This window comes from Sciurus vulgaris, assembly GCF_902686455.1.
Source record: "Sciurus vulgaris genome assembly, chromosome: 16".
Lineage (NCBI taxonomy): Eukaryota > Metazoa > Chordata > Mammalia > Rodentia > Sciuridae > Sciurus > Sciurus vulgaris.
Window position 1 is genome coordinate 58776895 of NC_136477.1, and position 12360 is coordinate 58789254.

At 41.5% G+C, this 12360-nt stretch overlaps 1 protein-coding gene across 2 annotated transcripts in view; it reads left to right on the plus strand.

Moving 5' to 3' along the window:
- The window catches only part of SYNPR (synaptoporin), a 332343-nt gene that overhangs the window by 194363 nt on the left and 125620 nt on the right, over positions 1-12360 (plus strand). For both annotated transcript variants that reach the window (XM_079114437.1, XM_079114438.1), the window contains one exon: positions 1394-1518. In XM_079114437.1, coding sequence (XP_078970563.1) covers positions 1394-1518 — 125 coding nt within the window. The remainder of the gene's footprint in view (positions 1-1393; positions 1519-12360) is intronic.

Consider the following 12360-nt stretch of genomic DNA (forward strand, 5'->3'; position numbering starts at 1 on the left):
AAAGCAAGCACTATGAAAAAATCTGTTTTTTGAATTGCTAGGATGTTGACTCCCCAGAGCCGTGGGTTATGTGGATTTGGATAGGAATTAAATCTAAATTTCCTACCTTTTGGCCTGGAACAACTTATCAGAGCACCCAACATTTACAATAATAACGTTCATTAATATTTCTTGAGTGCTAACACTGCACTGGGAGGATCTGTTCTAAATGCTCCACACTCACTAGCATATATGAATATATTTTGCTTTCTACTCTATAGCTTAATCAAGCTGTTTTTTTTGTTTGTTTGTTTGTTTTTTGGTTTTTTTTTTGTTTTGTTTTTTTTTTGTTTTTTGTTTTTTTTTGTTTTAGTACCAGGAATTGAACCCAGGGGCCCTTAACCGCTGAGCCACATCCCCAGCCCTTTTTATTTTATATTTTGAGACAGGGTCTCACTGAGCTACTCAGAGCCTCGCTAAATTGCTAAGGTTGGCTTTGAACCCCTGATCCAACTGCCTCTGCTTCCTGAGTCGCTGGGTTTCCAGGTGTGCGCTCCACCCCCGCCCACAGCCCACAGCCCACAAAACGTTGAAGGTTTCAAAATGCACTGTTGTCATTAACCACTGGTAACCCGTTAGCCCATTGCTTTCCAGGTCTCTGACTACAACACTACGTCGCTTCCTCTGGGGCATGGCAGCTGTTTACACACACAGACAGGACGCCTTCCTGGTCCCAAATGATTCTTCAAGTAACTTTTCTCTAGCTCACCAGATTATTCTTTAGATGCCGCCATCATTGCAGGTTTCAAGCCCCAGACTTAATCAAACAAGAAGTTGCTCTTTGGAAGGGACCACAGCTGCCCTTGATCCAGATATTAAGCTCCTAATTTTAATTATTACATATAATGAATACATATATGATGAAAGATATACAGATATTAAATATAAAATATGTAAAATATGTATAATTAAATATATAAAATAAAATATAAAAATATATGTAAGTATATATAAATATATGTAAAATAAAACAATAGTAAATATAAAATACATATAATAAAATATATAAAATGAAATATAAAAATATATGTAAGTATAAAATAAATATATGTAAAAAAACATATAATAGTAAATATAAAAGATGTATAATAAAATATATAAAATGAAATATAAAAATATAAAATAAATCAATATGAAAATATGTATAACAAAATATATATAACATCTATCATATATTTTAAATATATATTATATATAAAAATAAAAATACATAGAGTATATCAATAAATATATAATATATAAATTATATTATAAATATTTACATATTATATATGATTTTATTTCAGACGTACCTTATTTGTGTATTTAAGTCAACCTCGTCCTGACAGCGCCTTCTCGTTCTCTCTCTTCACAGCTTTTTGCAATCTTTGCATTTGCAACATGCGGTGGCTACTCGGGCGGCCTACGGCTAAGTGTGGACTGCGTCAACAAGACGGAAAGTAACCTCAGCATCGACATAGCGTTCGCCTACCCGTTCAGGTAGGGCCTGGGGGTTTTTGCTCCGGAGCTTCACAGAGACGGGGTTTCCTTCCTTCTCCTGGGATTCCTTCTTTCTTCCCTGGGATTCTCCCAGGGGTTTCCCAGTCAACCGGAAGGATTCTGCTCACACCCATGAGATTCCCAAAGGAGTGTCCACCCAGCTCCCGACTCTGGCTTTATGAGTTGTACCTGGTCAGAATGGACTGCCCTCCAAAACAAAACAAAAGAAATAAAACAAAAACACCACCAACGAAATCAACTTATTACCCAGGATTGGGGGCTATCAATACAGCCACCCCTGTTCTGTGGTTCCTCTCCATCCAATTTCTCCATCCTTAAGGTTTCCCAAATTCTCTCCAGGAGCTGAAGAAATAGCTCCTTTTGGAGAGTGCTCGCCTAGCATGCGCAAGGACCGCGGTTCAGATCCCGGGCCTCTCAAATGAGAAGAAAAAAAAAAAAAAAAACCCACAAATTCTCTCCAGATTTGTGTCACCTTTAATATCCTGTTGACTATGCAATTCTGCTGTTTAATGAATTTAATTATGCTGAATACTTTTTCCATGGGCTGGACGCTCTGTTTAACCTGTTCACCTGTATAATTGCACTACATCTGCATACTGGCCCTCTGAAGACTGCACTGGTACTCTCACCATATATAATGAGGAAACTGAGGCAGAGATACATTAGTTCATATTCCCTTAGCCAGGGAGCAATGGAGTCAGTGTTTGAGCTCTGTCTTAATCCAGAGGTCAGATCTCTGTCAATAGACTTAAATTGTTAGAAATAACTCTTTAGCCAGGTGTGGTGGTGCACACTGTAATCCCCGCAGCACAGGAGGCTGAGGCAGGAGGATCATGCATTCAAAGCCAGCCTCAACAGCTTAGCAAGGCCCTAAGCAACTCAGTGAGACCCTGTCTCTAAATAAAATAGAAAAACGGCTGGGGATGTGGCTCAGTGTTTGAGTGCCCGAGTTCAAACCCTGGTACCCTCCCCCCCAAAAAAACCCTCTGGAAACCTCTATAAATTCAGCATGAAAGACAGTACCTTATCTACATTGTATCCTGTATATAAAATGATGGCCCGATGCCAACCAGTATCTGTTCCAAACCTTACATCTTTTGATTCTGATCCATGTAGCCAAAGTGGATTAATTGAACTCAGTGCAAATATGGTTTGTGTGAAATTCCCATCTACTTGGCATCAAATTACGGGTGTGTTTTTCAAAAACAACCTTCAATGCATTATTTTGGCATGGTGTTAGTATACTCTCCTGTTCCTTTCAATTAACAAATGTTTCCTCGTATTCACTTTGTACCAACCATGGTGCTGGCTCTATGGTTACAGAAAAGAGTAAATATTGGCACCAACACATTTTTTTGCAAACAGGTAAGCCCAGTGTTTTTCAAGAATATTTTCACGGACCTCTAGATAACTAATGTTACTAAAAGGAAAGAAAGGAAGAAAAAGGAGCAAGGGAGGAGAGGTAGGAGAGAAAAAGAAAGGGTCACCAGGAGGAAGACTTTTAAAATGGAATCAAATAAATCTAAGAAATACCCCTTAGCACTTTTTAAAAAAATTTTTTTGGTCCTGAGAATTGAACCCAGAGGTGCTTTACCCCTGAGCCACATTCCCAGTCCTTTTTTATTTTTTATTTTGATACAGGGTTTTGCTAAGTTGCTTGGAACCTCACTAAGTTGCTGAGACTGGCCTCAAACTTGGAATCCTCCTTCTTCAGCCTCCCTGGTCTCTGGGGTCACAGGTGTGCACCACCATGCCTGGCTAGCACTTTGCATTTCTAATGCACATTTTGCAATCACCAAAACAAACACACTATTCCCCAAATACACAGAAACTCCTTTTTCCACTGAATAGCTCAGAGGATTTGTATATCATGAAATGTGTCTCTTAAATATTGGTCTATTGAACTTTTCCTAGTCTAAAACAAAGGAGCCTCAATTCATAGGTAATGAATCCCTGGGAAGGGACATTTATACCAATATTCTGACTGTTTTTAAGATTTGCAGACACCTTTGCTCCAGAAGACTTTTAATTAATTAGAGTAGAACTCAGAAATACTAAGCATGTCATCCCTGGCAACTTGGTAATAATAGCTCTGCTGTGTTGGTGGAAATGGGCCAGGGGGTGCTTGACACTCCTGAAGGTTCTAGATGAACCCTTTGGCTTGTGGAGGACAGTGGCCAAGCTGATGCCTGCTCACTGAATACCATTCATGCTCTAGGGTCAGAGTGGAGAATTGGCAGTGGGCAGGAGACAGGCAGGGGATGTTTAGTGCTTGCCTTGCAAGCACAGGGCCCTGGGTTTGATCCCCAGCACCAAAAAAAAAAAAAAAAAAAAAAAAAAAAATCCATGAGGTCTGAATCAGGCACAGTGGTGCACACCTGTCATCCCAGAGATGGGGGAGGCTGAGGCAGGAGGATCCAAGTTCAAAGCCAGCCTCAGCAACTTAGGGAGGCCCTACACAACTCAGCAAAATCCTATCTCTAAATAAAATATGGAAAACGACTGGAGATATGGCTCAGTGGTTAAGTGTCCCTCAGTTAAATCCTGGTACAAGAAGGAAAAAAAAAAAAAAAGAATTCTTAAGGTCTAGGTAGCTTGGTGATTTCCCATCAAGGGATAAGCAGGTCAATCCAAGGTCAATACTTTAATATTTGAAGAAAACAGATCATTAAACACTGAGTTATTGGAGCACTGAACACCCAATCTTTTCCTCTATCTGAAAGAAAGTAATCAGAAAAACTCTCTGCATCAGAAACCAGTGCCTGAACTAGGGTGGGCATGGACAGAAGGGTAATGTCTTCACTTCATGCAATCCCAGCTGAGGGGTACAGTTTGAAAAGACTCCTCAAGCAATTTCCATAGACTTCTCCATTTTTCTCCCCAGGACTACACAGTCATAGGGTTGGCTGGTTGAAGGACAAGGAGAAATTAAATAAAAACGTTGATTGCCATCTGTAAATACAGCAGCCCCTCATTTGAAAGATTTATTTTTTTAACTTGGGTTCTGAAACAGAGATGCTGAAGCATTGTTTTTTAGTAGCATAGCATTTCTTTCAGACATTATCTTGCTCAGGAGTTCTGTGTGCAAACAGAGATGAGTCACTAAGAAAGTCAAGGTTGGAGCTGGGTGAGGTGGTAGATGCCTGTCATCCCAGCAGCTCGGGAGGCTGAGGCAGGAGGAGCATGAGTTCCAAGCCAGCCTCAGCAACTTAGCGAGGCCCTAAGCAACTCAGGGAGACCCTGTCTCTCAATAAAATACAAAATTGGGCTGGGGAGATAGCTCAGTGTTTGAATGGCCCTGAGTTCAATCCACAGTACCTCCCCACCACCAAAAAAAAAAAAAAAAAAGCAGTCAAGGTTGAGAGGATGTGAGCTTGAATGTGGGCTGATCCTCCCCAGCTCTCTTTCTCTGCCACACCAATGGCCCATCCCCATGATTCCCTACCCTGCAGACTCTGCAATACCTCCTGGGAACCTCCGGTCTCCTAAAAGCAATTTAAAATCCATAGTTCTGGAAGAAAGAAGCCTTTTATCACTCCTCTTTCCTGTCTATAACATCTCGAATTAAACCTTCCATGGCACATCTTGTGCTTTTGTCCCCTTAATGTCCACATAGGATTATTATACCCATGTACATAACATTTCAAAGAGACTCAGTTCTCCTAGGGCTGCAATTTTCAGTTTTACACATGAATACTTTTAATGTTGTGCCATATCCTGTTGAGGGAGATCTCAATAAAGAGCTAGCTAGCGTTTACCCAGATCAGTGTGAAGGCATGTATTTTGAAGGAAGTTGCCGATGATGTGAATCATTAAAAAGTTGTTTGTTTGTTGAGCTGGCACTCCTGCAATCCCAGCAACTCAGGAGGCTGAGGAAGGAGGATGGCAAGTGTGAGGCCAGCCTCAGCAATTTAGTGAGACCCTGTCTCAAAATAAAAAAGGCTGGGGATAGCTGGGCACAGTGGCACATACCTGTAATCCCATGAGTTTGGGAGGCTGAGGCCAGAGGATCACAAATTCAAAGCCAACCTCAGCAAATTAGCCAGGCCCTAAGCAACTCAGCAAGACCCTATCTCTAAATAAAATATAAAAAGGGCTGGGGATGTGGCTCAGTGGTTAAGTGCCCCTGGGTTCAATTCTCAGTAAGGCAAAAAAGTCAATTTCTCCTAAAACTTCACAAGCCAATGTCAATGATTTGCTCATAACCTGAGAAATAAGAGCTTTCAGCATCGTCTATTCAGTTCATTGGAAAGACGAAGACAACAAATTCAAATGCCAAGCCCTTTGAACAAAAACAGTTATTATGTAAATGACAGATCAAAGAAAGCTACTGAAGTGGTTATCAGACAAATAGGTTGGGATGTAAGATAATAATGTCAATTAGAAAAAAATCCTAGCTAACTCACCAAATACTCCTGCACTGCTTTTGATAACTCTGCCCAAATGTGCATTTCCTTTTCTACCACCGCACATGAGTATGTTTGACTTGTACGTTTATCAGAAAGAATTTCCACTTAGCAACCTATCATTTTGCTACGGAGAGAAAACGTTTGTCACCTGGCCTTCCTTTTGGTTTGTGATTAAAACACATAGTTTAACTCATCTCATCTACTATAAGATCTACTATAATATGCATATTGGTATATAATTGCATACTGGTATGCAATCGCTTGATGAATTGGGAGTGGGGTGCTCTGGACTTAGTACTCTGAGTACTTTCTTTATTAAGCCTAAGTGTGAAGTAGCATTTCTCATCTCAAGGTACTTAATGTATTGGTAGAAAACCTACCCAAGGAAGGTCCATATTTTGTGCTAATACAGGAGTGAACAATAGAGGAAATGTAACATTTATGGGCTACAGGAACAAAATTAGAAACAAAGAACCCATTACCAAATTCTGCTACATCCATAGAATGAAATGCTAGGCAGCCATTGAAAATCATCTTCTCAATATTCAAAGATATCATCATCTACTTGTCAGAGAAAACATTTGGCCTTTGGTTTTTCCAGATTAGCTTATTTCACTTAGCATGATATTCTCCAACTCCATCCATTTACCTGCAAATGCCATAATTTCATTTCTTCTTTACGGCTGAGTAATATTCCATTGTATGTATATACCACAGTTTCTTTATCCATTCATCTGTTGAAGGGCATCTAGGTTCATTCCACAATCTAGCTATTGTGAATTCAGCTGCTGTAAACATTGATATGGGTATGTTACTGTAGTATGCTGATTAAGTCCTTTGGGTGTAAAGCAAGGATTGGGTTAACGGGGTCAAATGGTGGGTCCATTCCAAGTTTTCTGAGGACTCTCCGTACTGCTTTCCAGAGTGGCTGCACCAATCTGCAGTCCCACCAGCAGTGTGTGAGTGTACCTTTTTCCCCACATCCTCGCCAACATGTATTATTGCTTATATTCTTGAACTTTGAATTGTGTAGAGGGAAATGAGAGGAGGGGAGGAGACAGGGGAAGGAAAGATAATAAAATGAGACAGACATCATTACCCTGTGTACATGTATGATTACATGAATGGTGTGAATCTACATTGTGTACAACCATAAAAATGAAAAGCTGTACCCCATTTGTGTACAATGAATCAAAATGCAGTTTGTAAAAATAAAAATGAATTTTTAAAAAATTTTTAAAAATTAAAGATATGTGAATATCAAAGAAAGATCAGTAGAACAGAGGAAGGGACCAGGTTGGGAGGAGGGGAAAGAGGGGGAAGTGCTGGGGAGTGATATTGACCAAATTATAGTGTTCTATTGTGTGCACATATGGATACATAACAACAAATCCCACCATGATCTACAAATATAATGCATCAACAAAAATGTGGGGAAAAATGATATTGAAATACACTCTACAAAGAATACAAGACTATATAATATGTCATGATTTTGATTTGTTTTATTTTATACGAGCAGGCTAAACAGATCTCGCCATTATTATCCATCTGCCCTATCCCCTTCCCATCCCTGCCTAAGAATACAAGCCCCAATGATCACTGAATGCTTTCCATTTTTTGGTGGTGGAGGATGGGTGGGGTGTCAGAGATTGAAGTTAGGGTCACTCTACCACTGAGCCACACCCCCAACCCTGTTTTGTATTTTATTTAGAGACAGGGTCTCACTGAATTGCTTAGGGCCTCGCTTTTGCTGAGGCTGGCTTTGAACTCACAATCCTCCTGCCTCAGCCTCCTAAGTCACTGGAATTACAGGCCTGCACCACCACACAGGGCAAATGTTTTTCTTTATTGCAGAAACTCGACTGATCAATAGGCAGAGCAGGTCAGAAATCCTGGAAAGTTAATGTCCCCTACAGCAGCCCTCATGCAATGACTAGTGTGAGTCAGAGGTTAAGTATTCCACCTTCTTCAGTCCTTGGGTGGCTTTAAGGCATATTCCGTACACTTTGCAAAGGTAGTCAGCAGGCTGGCTCCATCCACAGTGCAAATCTGGTTTCTAACAGTCTCTTATTATCTTCTTTACCTGTTCTGTCTTACCTGGCTATTGCCCTATTGATGTTTTCATAGACGAATCCTCTCCAAATGAGTTGCATTCGAATCCTGATCTCAGGGTCTGCTTCCAAGAGGTTTAACCTAAGACACTAGCATTGCATGAGAAATTTATTGTCATTGAAGAAGATGGATAGATTGATCAGCCAATCAATTAATCAATCAAGTAGATCCCTACTTACTCCCACTATGAATCATGATACAAAGTATTGCATATGCAAAAAACCCGAAAAGTTTAACTGTGTAATATTGAGGAAAATCACTTATCATTCTTGTTCCTTGTCTGTGGAAAAGAGATAGTATTACCTCTTTCATGGTATTGTTACATATATTAAATGAGACATATGCAAAATGCTTAAAATAAGGCCTGGGCATTTGGTAAATTTTCTTTGAGTATATTCTGATTTCATAGTCAAGTAGGAGTAATTAAAAATAAATGAGAAAGCTAAAAAATAATGATTCTTGTTAATTAACAGACAAATGATGAGTTACATTCCAGTCTTTTTTTTTTTCTTGCGGTGCTGGGGATCGAACCCAGGGCCTTGTGCATGCAAGACAAGCACTCTACCAACTGAGTTATCTTCCCCGCCCTCCAGTCCTTTTTATGTTGTATTTTGAGGCAGGATCTTGCTAAATTGCTCAGGGCCTTACTAAGTTGCTGAGGCTGGCTTTGAACCTGCAATCCTCCTGCCTCAGCCTCCGGAGCCTCTGGGATGACAGACATGCACCAACACATCTGGCTGACCCTTTTCTTATGTTATATTTTACCCAGAATAAGAGAAGCTCCTACAGTAGGCAGGGCCTATACACAGACACTAACATCTGCACCTACTTTATCGCTCCACATGGATTGACTTGCTTTGAACTCTCTAACGTTAGGTAGGATGCTCTATGAGGTATTATTATCAGTCCTATTTTTTTTTTTTTTTCTTCTTTGTAGACTTAGGGGAGAATGAGGTGACAGATGGAGAACTCTTAGGGACACTAATGTGATATTTGGGAGGTTGCTTGGCATCAATGAGGTGGGAGAAATGAGATTCAGAAAGTTCAAAGAGGGGGCGTCCAGACTGAGGCGAGGCAAGCTGGATGCTCAGCTGGGCACTTTTCCTTTCCTCCTGAGCTGACCCTTGCTCTGGGCTTCCTGCCCCCTCCTCTTTGGAACCCTGGGGCAGGTGGACGTTAGTGGCAGGAGGGCTGCGGAACCCGGGGCCATTGTGTAGCAATGCCAGCTCTGTCAGGGTGGAAGCTGTAGAAGAATCCATGCCAAGAGTGATTATGATAAGCAATTTTTTTTTTTTTTTAACCCAAAGAGCCAATTTGGGGAAAATAAAAGTGTTAAGAGCTGTGATTTTTTTTTTTTTTTTATATCTTGTATTCAGGAAATGCTTCATTTGCAATTACATTGAAGCCTTCAGTTATTGTTTCTCATTACCCAAAAAAAAAAAAAAAAAAAAAACTTCCTTCTTTTTGGCTAAAATTACAGCAACTTTGTAAACTACAGTATCTCATTTTAATGTCGTGTCCCGAGCTGAGTTTAGGGGAAGATGAGACCTGGTGGCTTCAGGGAGCAGAGGGTTTAGGAGATGTGGAAGTAGTGTGGTCAGAAGGTCAAGAGCAATTGCCTGGTGTCAGAGCCAAGCCGGGCCACCCAGAGGGTGAACAAGTCCTAACCTCCCAGCCTGGTCGCAGGGTTATACAGTCGGCTAGGTTGAGCCCAACACCTCCCTGGGCTCCGTCACTGTGAAAAGGAGAGTAATGGGATCTGGCTCCTGGTCTGGCACCTTTCCATTATCAGATAATGCAAGCCCAACCGGAAGGAGCGTCTCACACATAGCAAGGGGTCCCTGAATGGCTTCATGGCTGTCATCATTATTCACGGAGTCCAGCAGAAGGAACGGACATCAGAGGTCAGCTATAGACCAAGGACAAGAATTATTTACAATGATGAAAGGAATAATCATTTGTAGAGAAGATCTGTAGGAATCGCAGAAAATGATTCCCATGTGCACAATGACTATTAGCCTGGAAGAAGTTTAAAAAATTAGTGAGAGACAAATTAATCTATATCCCATCCCACTTGGTTCCGCCCAGCCTGCACAAATGCCAGGTTGCACATACTTTGGTTACAATGTTCTCTAAAAGGAGAGTGGTGAGTGAGGGATTGGATGTAATGGATGTCTCAGTTGGGGTTTCCCCAAAAACACCTTCTTTATTTTATTCCATTTTTTAATTTGTTCTAATTAGATATACGTGACAGCAGAATGCATCTTGACACATTGTACACAAATGGAGCATAACCGCTCATTTTTCTGGCTGTACATGGTACTGAGTCATACACTGGTCATGCAAGCATATATGTGCATAGGTTAATAATGTCCCCCTCATTCCACCATCCTTCTCACCCCCCTCAGCCCCATCCAAAGTTCCTCCATTCTTCCCTAACCACCTCCCACCCATTGTGGATCAGTATCTACTTATCAGAGAAAACATTTGGCCTTTCTTTTGCAGGGATTGGCTTATTTCACTTAGCATGATAGTCTCCAGTTCCATCCATTTACCTGCAAATGCCATCATCTCATTCTCCTTTATGGCTGAGTAATATTCCATCATGTATATATACACAGTTTCTTTATCCATTTATCTGTCGAAGGGCATCTAAGTTGGTTCCATAGTTTAGCTATTGCAAATTGAGCTTCTGTGGCTGCATCACTGTAGTAAGGATCTGGAAGTAGCACTGAGGAATGGAGACATGATGCAGGAAAGGGAAGAAGTAGATGAAGAATGGATTTGGGGGCAAGTTTCTACCATAGGCAACTGGAGCACCCGAGACTCTGGGAAATTGGGGGCAACGTGTTTCGACAGTAACTGCATCAGATGGGGGTCATGAGCCAACTGCTCCTGCTGGGCATTGGTCAAGAGCTGACCCTGCAGGTGCTACCTCCCTGGCATGGCATGCAGACCAAGCAAGAGCCTGCAGTGCAAGAAAGTCCTCAGCCACAGAGCATGGATGCTGGCCTCAGAAAGTCAGTGTTGTCTACAGAAATGGCAAGAACCAGAGAGATAGGGGTGGTGCCCCAACCACCGCTATATCTTGGGGAGACTCGTCAATCATTTTGTTAGATCTATGCATGAACTCACCCTCTATTATTTATTCATTCTCTCAATAAATGCTTATTGATCGCCTAGGGTGTATGAGGCCCTGAACATATAGGTGCCTCATACGTGTTGTTTGGTCAAGTAGGCTTCTTGCTCATGGAGACAACAAAGAAGTAAGAAATATAAGTAAATATGTATATATGTATACATACACTTTTTGTGGGTGGTACTGGGGATTGAACTCAAGGGCACTCGATCACTGAGCCACATCCCCAGCCCTATTTTGTATTTTATTTAGAGACAAGGGTCTCACTGAGTTGCTGAGGGCCTCGCTTTTGCTTGGGCCGGCTTTGAACTCGCGATCCTCTTGCCTCAGCCTCCCAAACCAGAGATTACAGGCATGTGCCACCATGCCTGGCTGCTGATAGAAATTTTATGTCTACTATCTTTACAGTTGTAACTTCTATAAGACAATGAGGATTATGCAGAGAAATGCTGGTGGGATGGAGAGGATCATGTGATCTTGATTTTGATCGAATGGTCCAGAAGGGCCTCCCTCAGGAGGAGATATTTAAGCCATCCCAGGTAAAAGAGAAAAGAATATTCTAAGCAGAGAGAACAGGGTGGACGCATCCTTGAGGAAGAGGGAATGAAAGCGAAAGTAGGTAGGAGACCAGAAAGTAGGACCGAAGACCAAGTGTCAAGTGCTAATCCAAGTCTTGAAAGGAAGTTAAGAATACTAAACATAAAGGGGGAAGTTGCGCTATTTTAGATTAGCTGGTTGGAGGGCATCGGGATGATGAAATGACATTTGAGTGCAGACCTGAAAGGAATGAGAGACAAAGACCACCTCCCAGATCTCTGGGGTTGTTCTCCAGGGAGAGTGGAGAACACATGCAGGGCCTGACCTCCCAGCATGGGGAGGGCTGAGAACCAGCAAGGAAGCCATGCTTTTGCTGGACTGGAAGGAGGAAGGGGGCGGGCAGAAGATAAAGTTGGAGACAGAGGCAGAGGCTGGATCCAGTAGGGTCTTGTGGGCTAACGTGAGAAATTTGGATCTTATACTGATTGAAATGGGAAGTCATCAGAGGGTCTGAGCAGAGGGGCCATTGCCATTTATGTTTATAAAAGATCTGGCTATGAGAATGGCAGCGATCAAGAATACAAACAACAATAAGTGTTGGCGAGGATGTGGGGGAAAAGG